Raw genomic sequence first — 18,004 nt, forward strand, 5'->3', positions numbered from 1 at the left:
GGGCCATGGCCATGTAATAAATGTTTGCCTTCTATGGTGACTTCAATCCATTAATACAAAATGTAGTGGGCAGTTGCATCAACACAATTATGCTTTGACTTTCTACTTCCAATTAAGTTAGAGCTAACATCTTTTTCAGCATAAAACAACTTCTTTTTTGGGCTTTAAAATTTTCACTTTTGTACTTGTGATTTAAATCTATATCTCATTTAGTGTTAATCACAAATAATTATATTTTTTAGTAAGTTTTTTTTTCTTTCAAAGATAGAGTACGACTCTTAGTTAGTTACGGAGTTAGAGAAATCGAATCCATGACCTATTGATACATTTAGAAACGCCTTAACCATTTAAATTAGGCCCACACTGACTATTTTTTAGTAAATAGTAGTAATTCTTTCCTGCTAAATTAATAGACATTATTTTAATTTTTTATTCTAAACTATAGGCATATAATTATTAAATATGTACTTAATTATAGGAAAGTGTTTTGGAAATAAAATAAAAAATAAAATATGGTTACCACTCATTAAATAAAAATAAATGTAGTATCTTTTTATAAGTTAAGTCTTGACAAAAAAAACTAGTTTTATCAATCTTCTAATATATGTGTACTTGTCCTAAACTATCTATTTATTTGGAATGAAAAAAGTATGAAATACTAGTACTATAGCCAGCTATAATATTTTGATTACTTTTCTACTTATGTTACTAGTGTTTTGAATCACAGGACTAGTAACTAGATGACAATAACTAAATTTAGAATTAATTGAATATTAATTTATTAATTTTTAAATTATACTTCATCAGTCTTAAATAATTGTTCACTTTTTTTTTTCAAATGTTTGTCCATTTTTTATAAATCATTATTTTTTAAATTCCCACATTATATTTTTAATTAAAATCTATTATTATCACGATTGTTTCTAGAAAGTGAATATATTATAAAATATGGAAGATTTCACGTATTAATTGTGCATTTAAAAACTATGTAAAAATGTCAGGGTGTGGATAATTATTTTTCAGATGGAGGGAGTAATTTTATTTTTAAAAAACTAAAAATTAAAGTCATTGTTAAGTATAATTAGAAATTAAGAAAAAAAAAATAGCTTAAAATTTCAAAGTACATTCTTACAAAATCAAAATAGAAATATATTCAACATCCCATATTAGCTATACGTACCAAAATCGAACACATAATACCAATTATACTATCGCATTCATATTTCACGGTTCGTTGAGCTGGTAGGCCATATCTCATTTACTCACCTTCTTCTAAATCCATATAAAACCAACCAACTAGCCAACTCTTATCATATAATGCATGTCATAAAGTTTCCGATCACCTCTCTTCAATAATGGAGATTCTAGATCTATTCATCTTCTCTCTATCCTTCATCTTCCTCGCCGTGTGGTGGCGCCGCTGTTTCTCCTCTTCCAAATCCACCACCCTCCCACCCGGACCGCCAGGATGGCCGCTTGTCGGAAATTTATTCCAGGTCCTCCTCCAGCGCCGTCACTTCATCTTTATAGTACGTGAATTACGTAAAAAATACGGTCCAATCTTCACCATGCAGATGGGTCAACGTACACTTGTTATAGTCACTAGCCCTGAGCTTATCCATGAAGCCCTAGTTCAAAAAGGTCCAGTTTTTGCCAGCCGGCCACCAGACTCACCGATCCGGTTGGTGTTCAGCGTTGGAAAGTGTGCAGTCAACTCAGCTGAATACGGTCCTCTCTGGCGAACGCTTCGCCGGAATTTCGTCACCGAGTTGATGAACCCGGTTAGGATCAGGCAATGCAGTTGGATAAGAGAGTGGGCGATGGAGAATCACATGAAGAGACTACAAAATGAAGCGTTAGAACAAGGGTGCGTTGATGTGATGGAGATCTGTAGATTCACTGTCTGTAGCATTCTTGTTTGCATTTGCTTCGGAGCTAAAATATCGGAGGATTGGATCAGAGAGATCGACAGTGTTACAAAAGATGTCATGCTTATAACCACACCGCAGTTACCGGATTTCTTGCCGATTCTGACGCCGTTGTTTCGCCGGCAAATGAAGATAGCTAAAGAGCTAAGGAAGAAGCAAGTAGACTGTATAATTCCTCTTATTAGGAACAGACGAGCTTATATAGAGAAGGGTGAAAATCCTGACTCGTTGATGGTGAGTCCAGTTGGTGCAGCTTATGTTGACTCGCTATTCGGGCTTGAGGCGCCGGGTCGTGGTCAGTTAGGAGACCAAGAGCTTGTAACACTCTGCACGGAGCTTTTTGTTGCCGGAATTGACACTAGTACGAGTGTTCTTCAATGGATTTTTCTTGAGTTGGTTTTAAATCAAGATATTCAAGAAAAAGTGTACATGGAAATTATTGATAGCGTAGGCAAAAATGGGCTGATCACTGAGGAAACTGTCGAGAAATGGCCTTATCTTAATGCGGTGGTTAAAGAATCTCTCCGGCTGCATTCTCCGGCGCATTTTACATTATCACATGCTGCCACGGAGGAGACTGAGCTCGGAGGGTACAAGATTCCGACGGATGTTAATGTTGAGTTTTACATTGAGTGGATGACTGAGGATCCGAATATGTGGAAAGACCCGGAAGTGTTCCGACCCGAGAGATTCTTGGAAGGTGATGGAGTTGATGTTGACCTGACCGGAACTAAGGGGACGGTGAAGATGCTGCCGTTTGGGGCTGGGAGGAGGACTTGCCCCGGGTTAGCTCTTGGTTTGTTGCATGTGAACTTGATGCTAGCTAAGATGGTTCAAGCTTTTAAGTGGGTACCAACTCCAAATGGTACACCCGACCCGAGTGAGACATTTGCATTTACGGTTGTAATGAAGAATCCACTTAAAGCAGTCATATTGCCTAGGTGAAAGAAATAAATGCACCGAACAGGTGGATGGATTATATTTGTAATTTAATTTGTGTGGTGAAGATTTTGAATTAATTAATATTTGCAATAAAAAGTATAGTTGCTTAATTAGTTGCATGACACGAAAGATGTTGATTATCAAATAGATTTTTGTTTAATTTAATGTTTGCAATTTGTAATGATATTTATATACTCTTTGAACTTTGTACAGTCGACCCTCTGATAATTAATATACATGGTGGATCAAAAATTTATTAATTATTAGAATTATTAATTTATTGAATTTATATAAAAACAATTATAAAAAATATTTTAAAGCATCTACATTAATAGATCTAATATTAATATTATATTATAAAAAAACTAACTAAATACACTTTACAATCACTCAATTTAAAATAAATAATTTTATATTCAATTTAAGAATATCAATTGATATCAAATTAAAAAATAATTATTAGGAAGTTGTATTCATAAAGTAAAATAATTTTTAATATTTTTTATAGTAGAGATAATTTACTTACTTTAATTTGTTTATCTAATAACTTCTTTTAAAATTTCTCAAAAGAATAAGAAAGTCATAATTTGATGGTATTTTAACTTCCACTTTATGAATTAAGGTTAGTATTGCCTCAAATAAATCATCAATTGTTATATATTTCTTTAAAAAAATATCTCTAATAATTAATATTCATATCAAATATATTTTAAATTTTATTAATTATTAAATAATAGAATTATTAATTATCCGACGTGAAACGAAGTTGGTTCTCTCAATTTCTATTAATTATTAGAATTATTAATTTATAGAATATTAACTATTAGAGGGTCGACTGTATTCCTTTTTTTATTAAAAGGAACTTTGCGTTCTTTATAGTTCAATTTTATTTGTCACTTTTTTTAATCTTTTGATGTTTAAAAAGGAAAATCATGCACTTTGGTTATGGATATATAGTTTTTCCTTTTATTCTTATTATAAATGGCTGACATATTGATTAAAATGTAGAATTTATAATTGTGGTAACTGGATTATATATTTAGTGTAAGATTTTAAATATTTTATCATGTATAAATATTGAAGTCTTTATATTTTAATAACCAAGAAATATAATAAGAGATATAAAAAATATATTATAATAATTAATGTACTTTTAATGTGAAAATAAAAAAAATGACAAAAAAATGGGATGAAGTGAGTATTTAATATTTTTTTGTGAATAAAATTTTACGTAGTATATATTCATCACTAGTGAACAAACACACTTAGACAATAGGCAATTTTTCAATTGAAGGTTTTTTTTATAAATTTTAAATTAATGAAATTTGAAAGTCGCGGATTGTACAAAATCCATAAATTTTGTTTCAAAATCTATCAATATAAATGATATCGATGCTTAGTATAAATTTTATAATATATTGATTGATAATATATTTTAATACTGATGGATAATGTGATGAAAAGAATTTAAATAGGCAATCAGTATTAAATTATGTATTGTTATTTTTTGAATTGAGAAAGTGAATATATATAAACATATACTGAATCAGGCATTAATTTTACGGCATAGGTCTTTAATTTAGGCACAACAATGAACTACCCTATTCTTTGTCGGCACCTGTACCAGACCTGGTTATTCTTATTTTATTTATTATGAACTTGTCTATTTAATTATGTGATATATGAAAAAATTAAAATTCAAGATTGTATTTCTCGACTCATGCCATTTATATATAGTTTCGTAGGCATTATATATGGTCTCCCTTGGACAATTTATCATTGAAATTTAAAGACATATTATCAATCACTTTCTAAAATTTTAAAATTCGCTAGTTATTTGTGTTCTCGTCTATTAAAAATCATTTACGATAGTCTTAAATATATTATAGATCTCTTTTTTAATATGTCAAAAGTTCAATGAGCCATAAGATATACTATTCATTTTTCACTTGACAAACTAAAGTGATCTATTAATTTTTTTAGTATAAATATATAATAATTTCCAAATTTTATCTGATCCATTGTCTATTTAGCTTTTGTTATAGATATATTAACGATCGGTTTAAAGCTGACATAGCATAATATTATATAACTGTACGAATAAACTTTGTGTTTTTTAATATATATATATATATATATATAACATCACGTTACGTCAGCTCGGAAATATTAAGAGCTGATATTTAGTTATAGCATGCCCTAAACCATCAAGGGTTGCTCTTTTGAAGTAATCACCGATTTGGTTGTTGGAAGACTTAAATGAAAACCAACCATAATATTTATTTCTGTTTATGTGCTTCCAAACTGATTTATGTTTCGGCTATTAAAAGTGGAGACATTTGGGAAGTTGCAGACAGAAAGCAGATGCCTAGAGAGATCACAACTGGCATCAACATTCAACATATTGCAAGATAAACTTTATTAATTTTTTTTGTCAAAGCTTAGTATGTTAGTACATTAAGAAAGTATAGATAAGAGTAAATTAAATTGCAAAAAAAAAAGAACATACTAAAAGATAAATCAAACAAATAATACAAAGATTATATGAGTATATTTTGACGGCTCAAAATAAATCGAGAAGATTCCAAACATTATGTACATTTATAGATAAGTCTTTAACTTGTTTTATTTGTGAATATACTTCAATTAAACTTCAAAGCATTATATTTAAAATTCGAACAATATCAGTGAAAAGTTTTTAACATTCAAGAATTTATACAAACAAACTCAAAAAAATTTAAAACACAAAAAATCCATGTAAAATTTCAAGATCATATATAGTATTTTATTCAAAAATAATAATAGAATACGAATAAATATAAATAGACTGGTGAGGAAATTATAAATCTCGGTCTAAAATTGCAAATCACATTTTATCAAAAAAATCAAAAGTAACAAATTGAACCTAACATTTAAACTACTAAAAGCTAAATAACACAAATAATATAGAGAATATATTGACGGCTCAAAATAAATCGAGCAGATTCTTAACACCATGTACATTCATAGATAAATCCTTAGCTTACTTTATCTGCGAATATATTTTAATTGAACTTTAAAGCCTTAAATTTAAAGTTCGAACCATCGTTAAAAATTCTTTAACAATTCATACAAACAAACTCAAAAATTTATAAAAACATAAAAATTCATACAAAACTTCAGGATCATAGTATTTTATTCAAAAATAAAAATAAAATATATATATAAACAAATCAGCAAATGTTTGGCCTAAAACTCGAATTGCAGATTTTTTTAGTGAAAAACTAAAAATTAAATTAAATTTTTAAACAGATAAAAAAGTTTAGAGAGAAGAAGAAGAAGAAATATGTTTTCCATAATATTTAATAATTAATTCACATCAAGATAATCTATATGGATATTTTTGGTAATTTGGGTCATTTAGGGTTGTCAGGCCCAATTCAGTATCCGTTATGAAGTCCACAAAAGAGTCCACCTAAGAAGAGAAAATCTCCATTCGAAAAGCCCAACCAACTTACTGGTCAGTGGTCAGTCAGTTCGAAAGCTGTGAGGATGAGGTGTTCGAGTTTAGCTTCGGTCTCCAATGGCGGTTGGCAAAGTTTTGGCGCGCCAGTTACCGTTGGTGCTGCCACCTTCTGCCACCCTTTAGCATCAACCATTACTTACTCTAATTCCATCAACAGCCACCGCACCAGAAGGGCTTTAATTGAAGTAGCTCGCACAACAGCTCCCGCTTCTCCTGTCAATGGGTACTTCTAATTTTCAATTATTTTTATTAATTTCGTGTTTAAGCGTTAATGTACTAGTTATGTTTATGAAATTAGTTTCTTCCAGTTGATGATGGTGTTTAATGCTTGGTCAATAGTGTTTCTAAATGAAATTAGTGGTTAGGTGATCTAACAATATATTTTTCCAAAAAAGATGATATATAACTTAAAAAGTGTATGCATTAAGTTAATGAAGATAATTAGTGTAGCCTTTGAATTGCTTTAAAAATTATGAACTTTAGCGTGTTCTGTAATTTTAACATGACTTTTCAATTTTGACTATTTAATATATGAACTATCATTATTTTACAATTTCAAATACCGAACAATTTTCTGTCAAAATATGCTGATGTGGACATTGGAAAGATCACCGTTCCGGCATCCATATTACCATTTGTTGGACGATAAATTGCTCGGTGTTTAAAATTATAAAAATTCGAAATTTGGTGTTGGACATTGTCAAAATTAAGAGTTTGTGTTGAAATTGCAAAACACGCTAAAGTTGGTGATTCTTTTAAGCCATTAAGCCTTGAACAAATGGAGTTATTTAACTTATTTATGTTTCAGATTTTCGGACTATGATCGCTTGCTTCCATGTCCTTCACAAACTAGACCACCAAGAGTTGAGCACTTGATTGTTTTAGAGGAAGGGTCTGTACTAGACTACATATGCAAAGCTCTGGATCTTCCTCCTTTGTAAGTGTTCTTTTTTAGTTGGCCTTTTCAAAATGTTGAGAGACGTTGATGAGTATGACACAATATAGTAATATGAATGGATATGATTGTTAATCAGGATTAGTAATGTATAGATAACTTCATCCTTTGAAGGTTTGTTGCAGACCTTATTCATTTTGGAGCTGTGCATTATGCCCTTGTAAGTCCACGTCCACCCCGCACCGCAACTCAAGAGCAGATAAGGTTATTTAAAGAGTTCACAGCTCCATCAATTCTGAGGAAGAGAGCTTCCATCAAAGGGAAAACACTACAAGAAGCACAAAAAACATTTCGTGTTACTCAAGTTGACCAGATTCTTGAAATTGGAACATATTTGCGGGTTTATGTACATCCAAAACGCTTCCCAAGGTAATCCACAGAGGTAGTAGGACGTTTAGTCGTTTACTATAAATTTCCATTTGCAGGTTACTTATTGATAGTTGGACGTTGTTCAGATGCTATGAAATCGATTGGAGATCAAGAATTATAGCCATGACTGAATCTTATGTTGTTCTGGACAAACCTGCTGGTACAACTGTATGTGATTGGTCTATCTATTTCTTAGTTTTGTAGATTTTTGTTGAGCAAACGTGTATTGCTGGTTTTCTTTCAACATCAAATGTCTGGCTCATGGTGTTATTTAGCTAGTTACTAACAGAATCCACAAAATTTGAATGTCTCCCAGGTAGGAGGAACTACAAATAATTTAGAAGAAACTTGTGTTACCTTTGCCACTCGGGCTTTGGGGCTGACGATCCCATTGAAGACTACCCATCAGATTGACAATTGCACAGAAGGCTGGTATATATGGAGTCTCATTAAATTTGTTATTTTTGTTTCAGTTATCCTTTCTAATTGGGATTTAACTACACTCCTTTCTTCATTTGCAGTGTGGTGTTAGCTAGGACTAATGAATACGCTCGAGTTTTCCATGAAAAATTCAGAGTAGGTGGGCGATGGTTGGCCTTGTTCAATTGATTTAGTTACGTCCAAGTTGTAGTACATATCAGCTGGATAGGACCTTAGATTTGGTATCATTGGCCATTGGGCGTACACTTTCAAAAATGAAATAAGCTATTTAAATCATAATACTGCAATAATACAGCTTAACCTGAATTCATATAATGTGTAATGGCCCTCAATTCTGTTTTTTTTTTTTTTTTTTTTTTTTATAATCAGGAGAACAAGGTGAAAAAGCTTTATCTTGCTCTCGTCTCATCTCCTGTGCCTGTCGGAATAATTGCACATTACATGCGTCCTGGTAATTATGCTCCAAGACTTGTTTCAGAAGGTAATCTCTAACAATGTCTATATTACTGTAAAATTTCAGTCTAGAAGTAGTATTGTGGTTGTACCTGAAGGTTCAATACTTACCGACGCGACTATTTGTGTTGCATATACGTTTTGTTGTATAAACTCAAAAACTATTATTACTGTATGCAGAATCTATAGAAAAATGGCACTTGTGTCAACTTGAGGTTTTGGAATGTAGAAAAGTTCCTTGGCCAGACTCTGCAACTGAACAGAAGTATTCTGTCGAAGACTCTGGGTGGCCTTCTAAAGATTTTGCTTACGAGTGTAAGATCGATCTTCTTACTGGTCGAACACATCAGGTTAGTCAGCCATTCTTGAGGGTTCACTATTCTTGGTAAACTTAATAAATTGGCATTGGCACCAAGAGGAAAATCTTTAGCTAGAAAGTATGATACCATTACCAGCTGTATCGTATTTTGCAGATTCGAGCTCAACTCGCTGCCTGTGGTGCACCGATAGTGGGCGACTCCATATACATGCCAGCTGCAATTGCGGAAATGGCCAATCCGGGACTCGATCCATTTGGCAAACATAAAAAACAATACACCAATGAACACGATGAATCGAAGGCTGTTACTGAGTGGGTGGCACAACACGGAAAGGAACCAAATGTTGCTATTGGACTCCAAGCTTGCCAAATTTCGTGGGATGACGGCGAGCACATTTACACAGCTGGACCTCCCTGGTGGAGGACATAAAGAATTGCTTAGGATTCTGTCATAGAGCAGAAACTTCACTGCATCAACCGCAGATGTCCGGTGCATATCAGCTCTCATCAGGATTAAAAAGGCCATGAGAGATTCTCTAATAAGGGGAGGGTTGTTTCTTGCCTCAATGTATTCAATTTTCATCATCCGGTGATCATGGTGATCAGTATTTCAGTTCAAGAAAAATGTATATTAATTTCAACAAAATTTATTTAATAATTTATAAAAAAATAAAGAATATAGTAATAATAGTTTTAATTAAAAAATATTTAATTTAGTAATATATAAGCAGTAAAAAAGAATATATATAAAAATATAGCAATAATGTTTATTAAAAATATTAATTGAAATCGAGTTAGTAGTTTACAAATAATAAGAATTAACACAAAATTACAATAAAAAATTTGTTTATTTAAATTTATTTGATAAATAATAATATTTTCTTAAAAAACATTAAGTACATAAATAACGGGACTTCACTATATTTTGACCAATTTAATTTGATATGACAAATTAACTGAAAAGTACTTCTTCTGGTCTATAATATTTTTCGCATTTGGTCATTTCACATAAATTAAAAAACTAATAAATATGTCTTGATTTAAATGTATTTTTACTAAGTTATTCAAATAAATCATGACTGGTTTTATATTTGACCAGATCTTTTAACCTTACTAAATAATTTATTGCTAGGGATAAATTTGAAAAAATAGCAACTAATGCTTTCTTAAAACTCTAATGTGACAAATATTATGTATCAAAAGAAATTTTCAAATGTGACAAATATTATAAATCGGACTCCGACGGACCTAGACATGTAATTTTGAGGGGACCAATTTTTTAGTTAAACTATTATTTATATTTTTAATATATTTAATAAAATAATTTTTTTTAAAATTCAAAAGTAAACAAGTAATATTAATTTATAAAACAAAACAAATAAAAACTATATTTTTAGAAAAACTATGGTAAAAATCAATTATCTTTGATGATTTTTTTTTCTTTTGATGAAATTATTTTTTTACATTGTTGTTGTAGTTTCAATAAGAGATCATTTTTAAAAGCTAAATTTATATTGAATGATCATAAAAAGAAATTCAAAAAACTAGATGAATCTATGTATAAAAAATAATAATAATACTCACATTATTATTTTATATAGAATTAATTGTTAATATCTCCATAAATTAAAGTTTGGATAACTTTTTTTTTTAATTTTGAAAAATCACTATTCTCTCATAACTATAAAATTTTATAGAATTAAAATCTTCTTATAATAGATTTTAGTTAAAGAAAATTAAAATATAAAGAGAAAATAATGATATTTTAAAATTTATAAAAAATAGCGGTTGGAATCCTTAACTAATGGGGAATATAATAATTAATTTTTATATAAATAAAATAAAAATTAACATACAATTAGGATAGAAAATTAGTGATATGATACAAGTAAAAGAAGTGAATGTTTTAAGTGGAAATTGACCCATAATATGCGTGTAATGTTTTTGATTTTGTTTCTTGAGGGGGCCATGGCATCTCCTGGTCCCTTAAAGGGTCCGTCCCTGAATCGGAGGAAGTATTTCTGAAATATACCGCCACACTAACCGTCATGTTAGAAGCCACTTTAAAATTACGATAACACAACATATATTTCAGTAGGTTAATTAAATTTGGTTGAAAAAGATTTTCAAATGAAATAAAGATAAAATATAGTATTTAAAAGATATAAAATAAATTATAGGTACTACTTTAAATATATCATAAAATTTAGGTACTACCCAAAGATTTAAACCATAAGCAGTTAAGCACCAGAACTATATATTCAAAAAAAAAATCCTCAATCCTCACCTCAGCGCTGGCCGGAATGAGCAGTCTTTAAAAAATGAGCTCCTTCAGTTTAGCAGCTTCAATCTTCACCGGCGGCTACCGGAGTTTCGGTGCCTCAGTCACCCTCTTGCGCACTTTAGCATCAACCCATGTTAATGTTCTCAATAAGCGCCGCACTTGTAATAATTCTGTAGCTTGGTTTTCGAGTTCACATAGGAGACAGTGTGGCTGTCAGTCCTCAAAACTAGAAGTTTCTTACACTTCTTCTGCTAATAGGTAACTCAATTTTATTATCTTTATCAGTTGTTTTCATTTTATTTAGTAATTTGATTGTTTAAAGCTTTTTACAAAGTTTGAATTTTTAAAATTTATGACTGGTAATTATTTGAACCGATGATTTCTGCTGAACTTTGCATTTTTCTGTTAATGTTGCAATTAGGAAGAGTTTAATTTGTTAATAAGGTAGCCCGGACCCGGACCCGGACCCGGAATCGGGACACTTGGACAGGGACACGGCAAAACCGTGTTATTTAAAGGTTTCCTGTGTAAAAAGCGAAGTTTCATGTCTGAAACATCAAGTGTCCAACATGTTTCGAAATGGGAGACGTTAATTGAATGAAGAGTCCGTGCTAGTACTTTTGACTATTTACCTTAAGTTACAAAGTAAATGATTGAATTATGACCAGTACTTTTGTTTGCTTGTTGGGAGAGTTCGTATTGCTGATGTTTGTGATAGGATATATCTGTGATCTTGACATGATGTTTTTTGTTTTGTTTCAGTTGCTCAGACTATGATCGGTTGCTTCCATGCCCCCCATACAGCAGACCACTAAGAATCGAACACTTAGTTGTTTCAGAGGAAGCTCGTGTGCTAGATTATATCTGCAAGTCTCTGGATCTTCCTCCTCTGTAAGCTTTTTCTTTGCTTATCCTTTAACTTTGTTTATTGGTGATATGGAACACACTATTATATGAGTTTTGTTATGAATCAGAATTGAGTGATGCGCGGAAAATTTCATTCTTTGAAGGTTTGTTGCAGACCTCATCCATTTTGGAGCTGTACATTATGCCCTTGTATGCCCGAAGCCACCTCCAACAGCAACTCCGGAGCAGGTTGCGTTATTTGAAAAGTTTACAGCCCCTTTGCTTCTCAAGAAGAGAGCTTCCATCAAAGGGAAAACTGTGCGAGAAGCACAAAAGACATTTCGGATTACTCATGGCGACCAGTTGCTTGAAGCTGGAACATATTTGCGAGTTCATGTACATCCAAAACGCTTCCCTAGGTAAAATACAATGTCAATAGATGTCTGGAATCATTAAATTGTTGGAACATGAATTCCACATCGGATAATTAATAAGAAGTTAAATGACTTATGAGTGGAGGTCCTAGCACAACCCAATTAGTTTTGTGTAAGATGTGTTCCCACCCTATCCAAGATTGGATTTATAATCCACAATAATGGGCATGGTATTTATAAATGTTAACTTTGTTCAGGTGCTATGAAGTTGATTGGAAATCAAGAATTATAGCTGTGACCGATTCTTATGTTATTCTGGACAAACCTTCTGGTACAACAGTATGTGCTTTTCTCATTACTTTTAATTAGAGATTATCAAATAGAGAGCTGCAGAGCTGTTTCTGGTTCACCTTTACTTTAATTTGTGTATTCAAATATTACCACGGAGCTACATATTTTAATTAATACTCACAGAATCCATAAATTTCAACTTCATTCAGGTAGGAGGAACTACAGATAACATTGAAGAAACTTGTGCAACCTTTGCCACTCGTGCCTTGGGATTTAAATTCCCCTTGAAAACAACACATCAGATCGACAATTGCACAGAGGGCTGGTATGGATCCTTAGTAGAATTATGTTATTTTGGAGTTATTTTTTTTATTTTGGTTTAGACTGAACCGTGGCCTTTCTTTATTTACAGTGTTGTTTTAGCCAGGGCCATTGAATACTGCTCAGAATTCCATGGGAAAATCAGAGTAAGTTGAATATGCGTTGTCTACTTGTACATTTGATTCAGTTAGTCCGGGTTGTAGAGGCGAGATTTGTTGTTACTGATGGTACTCTTTCATACAATAAATGGCTTTCTAAATCATAATTTTTTTATTAGCTTTTCCACAATTCATCTATTGTGTGATTGTAGTTCATCTCAACACCCTATGGCCTAGGCTCTGATTTATAATTTCTTTTGTGAATTCCTTTCTGTCATCAGGAGAAAAAGGTCAAGAAGCTTTATCTTGCTCTTGCTGCATCTCCTGTACCAGCGGGAATAATTACACATTACATGCGTCCTATTAATATTGCTCCAAGACTTGTCTCAGAAGGTAATTAAATTAATCTATTTAGCATTTCATGGATCATATCGGTTCTTATTTTTGATGATTTGTGGTAGCTGATAGAGTAGGGAGTTGCGTAGTTTTAGCGATCTTATTCCGGAATTGTCATCGATTTGATATTACTTTGTAGTTATTATCATGCTTACTACTTCATTAAAGATTTAGCATCTGCATTTTTTTGTTTAAAACCAAAGAAATTTTAAACAAACAAAAAAAAAGCTACCAGCAGCTCTTAATATCCGCAGCAGCAAACATTAAACAAACAAAACAAAACTATCCACTCCGTAGATGCCTATTAATTTGCAGCTAGTATTGAATAAGCAATTAAGTATATCTTTTGCCGTCTAAGTGAAATTTGTTGATGTAAGCAGAATCCAAAGAAAGGTGGCACTTGTGTCAACTTGAGGTCTTGGATTGCAGAAAGGTTCCTTGGCCAGATGCTGTAACTGAAGAAAAATATTCTGTTGAAAACTGCGGGTGGCCCTCAAAAGATTTTGCGTATGAGTGTAAGATTAATCTTTTGACTGGCCGAACACATCAGGTATTCAACTATGCTTCACTTTTTTCCTTTTTATTGTCATCAGTAGTAAAAACTGTTTTTTCAAGGGTAGACAATTTCAAGTATTGCTGCAAGGGACTTTTGTCATTGCTAATTATTTTGGCATTGCTGAGTTCATTATAATTTGACATCAACAAGAGACAGTAACTTAATTATATCATATGGTGCAGATTCGAGCTCAACTGGCTGCTATTGGGGCCCCATTAGTGGGCGACTCGATGTACATGCCAGCTGCAATTGCAAAAATGGCTAATCCTGAACTTGACCCATATGGGAAGTATAGAAAACAATACACTGACGAGAGTGATGAAGCAGTGGACGTTGCTGATTGGATTGCACGACATGGGAAGGAACCGACTATTGCTATAGGTCTTCAGGCCTGTGAAATTTCGTGGGATGACGGTAAGCAAAATTACAAAGCTGGATCTCCCTGGTGGAGATGTAGACTTGCTTAGAATAAGTATTGCATCAAAATTGATTTCATTTGTGAAATGCTTTATTTATGGCATGAGTAAATGGATACAGAACTGCGAGTTTTAGAGTAGCAACTCCTGTTTACATGTCATATTTTGGAGTTGTATATCCGATAGTTAGCGATGAATTTTCTGTACCAAGTTGCCGATAGTTTTGGAGTTCTCTTCAGTGTGGTGTAGTTAATATGGTGAAGTCCGAATCTGAGTCTGTACCCTTGAGTCCACTCAAAATCATCAAGCAACGACCATACAATATACCCTCTTACGTCTGCTCCTTTCCTAATCACATAGAAAAAGTATGTAAAATTCTCAGAAAAAACCAGACAGTGCAATTACATTGTGTAAACTTACTTCATGGCAGTCGATAATGCATCTAAATAACCAGACATGTATTCTATCCTTTCTGCGTCCTGAAGAACTTCTTCAATGCCGAGCTTTGGATTGTTCGGTTCTCCATAACCTACATGATCCATTAAACTTGCATGACAAGTCATTAACAATTTGTCATTATAAAGACTACAGTTTCTGTTCTTACCATTTTCCGTGACGATCATTGGTATATTATGGTATCTTTCTTTGAGATAGGTAACTATCTTTTCCATTCCTTGGGGATATACACATTGCCATTCGAAATCAGGCTGTATTTATCGGATCAGAATGATTCAACAGAAAGCATCATTAAAAATTGTCAAGGCTAATTCAGGTTAAAATTTTTGGGGTTACTGAACTAGACTTTTTACACTTCGGTTGCCATCGTTTCATTTTTTATATTTTAGTAACCAAACTTTCATTTTCTATAAATGGGAAGTTACTATAGCAATTCCGGCCATTAATGCTTATGTGGCAATGAAAAATTTGGGTGCCACATAATTTTCTGTCGGCCACATAATGAATTCACTATGTAACATGTCGTTGGAAAAATGAAAGTTGGGTTATCAAAATATAAAAAAAAAGAAACAACGGTGATCAAAGTATAAAAGGCCTAAAATTCAGTTACTGAAAAAAAAATTAACCCGTAAAATTCTTACACATTCACCAATGGAAACTCCATTTTTCTGTTGAGTCTGTTGATAAAAGCCTTCAGTTTTGGAGCCTCCTCTCCCAATTTCACAGACAGAAGAGATACAGTCTTGGATATAGTAACTGGTGTAATGGTTAATTCCAATGAAATCCAGTCCCTTACTCAGTTTTTCCTTGTCACTACTTGAAAATTCTGGTAAAGTAGACCCCAGAATTTGTGTCATCTCTTCAGGATATTTTCCAAATATTATTGGGTCCAAGAACCTGCAAGATTTATAAGCTTATGACTTATAAACATCTATATCTGTTACAGTAGTTTCAAATTAATTAAGAGAATAAAAAGGAAAGCAAGTAACCAGTTCATGAAAAAAGATTGAGCTCTTTCAGCAGCTAACTGGTCCGCGGTGGAATTGGTAATAGGTTCAAACCACGCACAATGCATGACTATTCCGATGCTGCCTCCTTGCTCTTTCTGGATTTAAACGAAATAAATTTCTGTTGTTTTTAAGTCAAAGACGATTATTTACGATGTGCTCATTGTAAGTACCTGGTATTTGGTTCTGTAAGTTTCAACTGCAGTTGCGTGTGACAAGATAATATTATGCGCTACCATAAAAGGTTCCTTTTCGGAGTCCCCTGCTGTACAATTCCCGAAAGGGCTTGAACAGCGAAATGGTGGGTACTCACCAGATCGGTAGCCTAAGATGGCTTGAAAATTTGGCTCATTGAAAGTTGCCCAGAACTTGACTCTGTCTCCAAAGTACTTGAAGCAAATGTCTGCATAATGTCCAAAATCCTTCCTGATAGAGAAAACAGACGAAATTTTGATTTATCCATTCAAATATACATATCCTGCACATTAAATTGTATAATCTTGCATTTGCTTACTGGGATTCTGGACTTAGAAAACTCCCATATCTCTCTTCGAGTTCTTGAGGCCAATCAAAATGAGTCAACGTCACAAACGGCTGAATCGCTGAAAAGATTGTCAGATGAAAAGATTAGGAACTAATCAACTGCTTCATAGTGATTTTTTCTCTTTGAATTCATCCAAGATTTTTGAACTTTACAGGAGATAGAGTCCATTAATATCAGAACTAACTAACCTTTAAGCAGAAGAGCATCAATGAGCTTGTTGTAGTAGCTAATACCAGCCAGATTGACATCTCCAAATCTCCCTTCTGTTTTCACGTAATAAGACATCTTATTTAAGCTTTATGTAGTATTACAAGAACTCTATAAGAAAATGCTTTTGAAGCTACCGTAAAACTTACTTGGAAGGATTCGCGCCCACGAAATAGAAAATCGATAGCTATTGATTCCTAAGGATTCCATTAGATCAATGTCATCCTGTTTGTATAAAGTAGACACATAGGCATTCAGTTAGGATCATGTATTTACATATTACTTGAATTCGTGATCATATTTCAAATGTTAAGATGTGATATGCACCATCCTCTGATGATGGAGTGAAAAATAAAATGGTGAAGAGCGAAATGTAGTGGCACTACCAGATACCGATGGTACTGGTCCACCGCAACGTCTCCATTGCTTCCATCAACTATTTTGCCTGCAACAGAATGGTAAAATGAATGTTTAATGCTTACTTATAGATGCTCAAAGCATATAATTTGCAACTATTTAGTTTATAATTTAGGTAGTTATTTGGATCGGGTCACCTATGACCATGGTTTTGCATTGAAAGGATGCAAACTATTGAACGGGAGTAGAAAAATACTCGAGACTTAAAAGATCAATTAAATTTGCGAAAGCTTCTTGAGATAAGTGTCTAGAATGATTCCAATTCATTTCCGTTTAAATAACAGTTTTCTTAATACTTATTCTGAGGTTTATTGCAAGTCCTTCACACCTGGTTTATGAGTACAAACATCCCAGTTGTTCAAACCTTTTCCATCACTCAAATAAGCACCTTCAACCTGAAAAATGAAATCCAAACGAAATAAAGCTTCGGTACTTACGTCTGAAATGACACTGACAAGGTTCAACTGCAATTAGTAATTACATATTGATCATAAACTGCAATTAGAAGAGACAAACCTGGTAAGAAGACGATGCAACTCCGAATATGAAGTCGGCAGGAAATGGAGACGGATCCAAGTTCTGTTGCAGAGAATTGAGGGCAGATGATACAGAAAACTGTAGCAATATTACCACTAAAAGAAGCACAACTCCCATGGTAGGTTATTAATGCTCTTATGGAATTGTTGTTTATTGGACAACTGCTATTGTGGTATCACTTATTGTATGAACATTATCTAGAAATACCAAGTTTTGTCAAGATTCTAAGACATTAAAAAGCATTACCGACATTTATGGTGATATGTAACACTCTGGGCCCTTTCAGCTTTTATAAATATCTCCAAAATAATTGCAAGTTGCAACAGACCTATATTGCTGGTC

At 32.8% G+C, this 18,004-nt stretch overlaps 4 protein-coding genes across 5 annotated transcripts; 3 read left to right on the top strand and 1 right to left on the bottom strand.

Annotated features, from left to right (window-relative positions):
* Window positions 1-1,300: 1,300 nt before the first annotated feature.
* Window positions 1,301-2,980, top strand: LOC126659285 (cytochrome P450 77A1-like). Its single transcript, XM_050352724.2, has one exon. It carries the CDS (start codon window positions 1,356-1,358, stop codon window positions 2,871-2,873), a length of 1,518 nt encoding a protein of 505 aa, XP_050208681.1. The 5' UTR covers window positions 1,301-1,355; the 3' UTR covers window positions 2,874-2,980.
* A 3,379-nt stretch (window positions 2,981-6,359) lies between these two features.
* LOC126659317 (RNA pseudouridine synthase 6, chloroplastic-like) lies at window positions 6,360-9,568 on the top strand. Its single transcript, XM_050352726.2, has 9 exons — window positions 6,360-6,598; window positions 7,184-7,312; window positions 7,445-7,699; window positions 7,786-7,867; window positions 8,016-8,131; window positions 8,221-8,275; window positions 8,510-8,621; window positions 8,774-8,943; window positions 9,067-9,568. Exons 1-9 carry the CDS (start codon window positions 6,402-6,404, stop codon window positions 9,340-9,342), a joined length of 1,392 nt encoding a protein of 463 aa, XP_050208683.1. The 5' UTR covers window positions 6,360-6,401; the 3' UTR covers window positions 9,343-9,568.
* A 1,614-nt stretch (window positions 9,569-11,182) lies between these two features.
* Window positions 11,183-14,732, top strand: LOC126659301 (RNA pseudouridine synthase 6, chloroplastic). The gene is made up of 9 exons (XM_050352725.2): window positions 11,183-11,454; window positions 11,959-12,087; window positions 12,207-12,461; window positions 12,674-12,755; window positions 12,917-13,032; window positions 13,120-13,174; window positions 13,408-13,519; window positions 13,903-14,072; window positions 14,261-14,732. The coding sequence occupies exons 1-9, from the start codon at window positions 11,234-11,236 to the stop codon at window positions 14,543-14,545; spliced, it is 1,425 nt and encodes a 474-aa protein (XP_050208682.1). The 5' UTR covers window positions 11,183-11,233; the 3' UTR covers window positions 14,546-14,732.
* On the bottom strand, window positions 14,554-17,888 carry LOC126659259 (beta-glucosidase 46-like). 2 transcript variants are annotated; one of them, XM_050352722.2, is made up of 12 exons: window positions 17,642-17,888; window positions 17,454-17,520; window positions 17,095-17,153; window positions 16,858-16,933; window positions 16,690-16,764; window positions 16,472-16,559; window positions 16,131-16,383; window positions 15,940-16,055; window positions 15,577-15,847; window positions 15,099-15,201; window positions 14,915-15,023; window positions 14,554-14,842 (listed from the first exon to the last, which is right to left on the bottom strand). In XM_050352722.2, exons 1-12 carry the CDS (start codon window positions 17,777-17,779, stop codon window positions 14,653-14,655), a joined length of 1,545 nt encoding a protein of 514 aa, XP_050208679.1. In that variant the 5' UTR covers window positions 17,780-17,888; the 3' UTR covers window positions 14,554-14,652. The 2 variants fall into 2 exon arrangements, with proteins under 2 accessions (XP_050208679.1, XP_050208680.1); XM_050352723.2 differs by having other exon boundaries at window positions 15,592-15,847; window positions 17,642-17,886.
* Between the last annotated feature and the right edge of the window lie 116 nt (window positions 17,889-18,004).

The sequence above is a fragment of the Mercurialis annua genome, linkage group LG1-X (genome assembly GCF_937616625.2).
Source record: "Mercurialis annua linkage group LG1-X, ddMerAnnu1.2, whole genome shotgun sequence".
Classification (NCBI taxonomy): Eukaryota; Viridiplantae; Streptophyta; class Magnoliopsida; order Malpighiales; family Euphorbiaceae; genus Mercurialis; species Mercurialis annua.